The 2,714-nt window shown below is 40.0% G+C and overlaps 1 protein-coding gene across 3 annotated transcripts in view; it reads left to right on the forward strand.

Moving 5' to 3' along the window:
- The first annotated feature begins 931 nt into the window (after positions 1-931).
- Positions 932-2,714, forward strand: part of LOC104801095 — a 4,361-nt gene continuing 2,578 nt past the window's right edge. For 2 of the 3 annotated variants that reach the window (XR_769843.2, XM_010524190.1), the window contains exons 1-4: positions 932-1,081; positions 1,598-2,038; positions 2,153-2,284; positions 2,386-2,713. Coding sequence is in view for 2 of the 3 variants with exons in the window: in XM_010524190.1 (XP_010522492.1) it covers positions 1,618-2,038; positions 2,153-2,284; positions 2,386-2,713 (881 nt within the window). In the remaining variant the exon portion in view is untranslated. Of the gene's footprint in view, positions 1,082-1,597; positions 2,039-2,152; positions 2,285-2,385; position 2,714 lie in introns of those variants that run through there. The other variant, XM_010524192.1, reaches the window with a different exon arrangement.

Raw genomic sequence — 2,714 nt, forward strand, 5'->3', positions numbered from 1 at the left:
TATATATATATATATATAGGTCGGTCCAAATAAGATAGTAGTTGAGACACCGATCGACATCATCTACCAACATATTAATTTATTTGGGACCCTAAATATAAGCATGCATAGTGTTTTATTAATAAAAAAAAAATAAACTACAAATCAAGAGATTGGTTGGTCGCCCAAAATCAACCAATGCAACTATGTACTGTCTTAGATTTTTTTAAAAAAAATTGAAATAACGAATAAAGTTAAATTTTGTAATAAAACTTTTTTTTTTGTAAATGAGGGAGGCATTTAGAGACAATGTCTTTATGATGAAAGAAACCGCAAGGACCTTTGTCTCTCTCTTTGGAGAGACCATTTCTCTTTGCCTAACTCTTTCCTCGCCAGCTGCATAATTATATATATATATATATATTATATGGTTGCAGTGTTGGACCAAAATGGAACTGATAAACACGAATAATTTGATGTAGGTATGTAAAAATAAAATAATTTATTAGTTGTTATATATAGGTAAAATATAGATGTATAAAAATAGATAATGGTATCAATGGAACAATAAAGATGTCCCCTGCAAAAGAGACCCACCTTGTCGTATAGACCTAGAAATATTATTTACATATACTATATGATACTGTATTACACATATCATCCGCTCGAATTTAAATCGTATGAATTTGGGTATTTTTGCCCTTGCTATATAAGCAATCCATATAAGGATTGCAAAATCTCTCGTTTTCCTGAATATATTTAATAACGATAGAGTATCTTATTTTGGGCATTAAATGTGAGATTATCTACGTGTATGGATATAGCGGGCCGATTGTATCATTATTTTATTCCGAAACGCGTAATCTATGGCCTGGGATGTGGCCACGTGGCAGACTGTGAACCTTAAAACTCTGTAGTTTGTATAAGGCGCCTGTGAGCAGCCTCTGCGTCACACTTTTGCGTCCATAGACGCTTGGCACTGTTGCATCTCTCTCTCTCTCTCTCTCTCTCTCTCTCTCTCTCTCTCTCTCTTTCTGAAGTTGCTTCATGGCAGCGTTTTTGAGTTCTTAATCAAGGAGGAGAAGCCGATTCATCGATGGAGGTAGGTATCATGGGCCGATTCCCATTTTCATGTTACCTGAAGGATTTTTCTTGCTTTGATTTTTCTCCGGCAATCGATTTTCTGGGTTTTTTTTTACTGGATAAAGTATTGATCTTTGATTTTGCCCCCTCAAGTAAGGCACTCCTGCGTTTTTCGAGTACTTCGGTTAATTAGGGTTTCAATAGTGGAAGTTGGGAATCCCTATGAGAACGGGCGATTGCTTGGGATTTAGGTTATCATTTCCTTTGACCCGCATTGGGTTTTCCCGTGAGAAGAACTTGTCAAATCCGAGGAATGATCACTCGGGCTGTTTCTAATTTCAACTTATGCTCACCATTTGAAGTTGTGTTGCTTAGATTGTGATCTAAGCACTGTCTGCTTGATCAATCCTCTTTTTTTGTGATTGTATATTTTCCCGAATGATTTGATGGGCTCATGGGGAAATTTCCTCATCCGAGGAATCTGATATGATTGTTTGAGCTCCGACTAACGGGGAATCTGGTTGGTATGTCCCAGGATGGTTCATTCGGGAAGAGATGGATGAAGAAGATGAGAGTAAAGAGATAGGCCGCTTGCCCAGTTGTTCTGACCCTTCAGCGCGGCCAAACCCAGACGATGTTGAAACCAATGTAGGTGCAGGTGCAAATGCAGGTTCATCGAGTGGAAAAACAAAGTTTGCATCTATGGATCCTTTATCGGAGTTAGTTTGGTCTCCACAGAACGGTCTGAGCTTAAGATGCGCCGATTGCAGCTTCACCCGAAAGAGAAAATTGCTCTCTCCTGCCTCCTTTGGTAATGGACCGAGCAACATGGTAATTCCTCAAAGAAGCAGAAGTAATGATGAGGCGGGGTTTCGTGTGAATTTTCAGTTAAGAACCCGGGATACCTTGGATAGAATGGAAGCTCGGGTGAACCAAGATTCTTGGCCAAGTAATGAAATGGATAGGCCTTCCTCAGGTGTCCTATGAAAACAACATCAGATTGATTCTATTTCCATGTTCTTGCATTCGAGCAGAACAGTTTTTTCCTGAGCCTTCTTCTACGTGAGGCTATAAATTCTTTTGTTGGCAGGAACTGGTGGCTGTATGGAGGACATGAACACTGTCGTGTCTTTACCGGATCAGCAGATAGTTGAGAAGGAGGATATGTTAGAGTGCAAGATGGAGAACAAAGATGAAGTAGACAGCAAACAAGAAGTGACAGGTGAATGGTTTTGAAGATGGAAAGTTCTCCCGAAACTATGGGGTTTTAGAAGTTTTTTTTTTACCTTTTTACTGATATATGTTCGTTTAAATATGGAATAGATAATCCAATGGCGATTGGAGGAAAGACTGAGACGCTGGTGAGTGAAACGTTGAGGGTGGGAGATGCTTTAAACCGGGATCGTGGTATCATGAGTAGAATTGCATCTCGTGAAGAGGAAGCGGGCAGAGATAAGTTGAAAAGCGGTGACTGCTTGAACGTTTGTAATATCGAAATTATAGAATCAACGGCTGAGAACGATCTGCCTACGCTTGCTGGCCCACTTGATAAGACTCTACAACGGGATGAGTGTTGTCAAGACAAAGGGGTCCAATTGCCAGATGGGACAGATGCTGGAAAGGCCACTCTCTTGAGGCGTCCACTGACTGAG

The sequence above is a fragment of the Tarenaya hassleriana genome, unplaced genomic scaffold (assembly GCF_000463585.1).
Source record: "Tarenaya hassleriana unplaced genomic scaffold, ASM46358v1 Cleome7, whole genome shotgun sequence".
NCBI classification, from domain to species: Eukaryota; Viridiplantae; Streptophyta; class Magnoliopsida; order Brassicales; family Cleomaceae; genus Tarenaya; species Tarenaya hassleriana.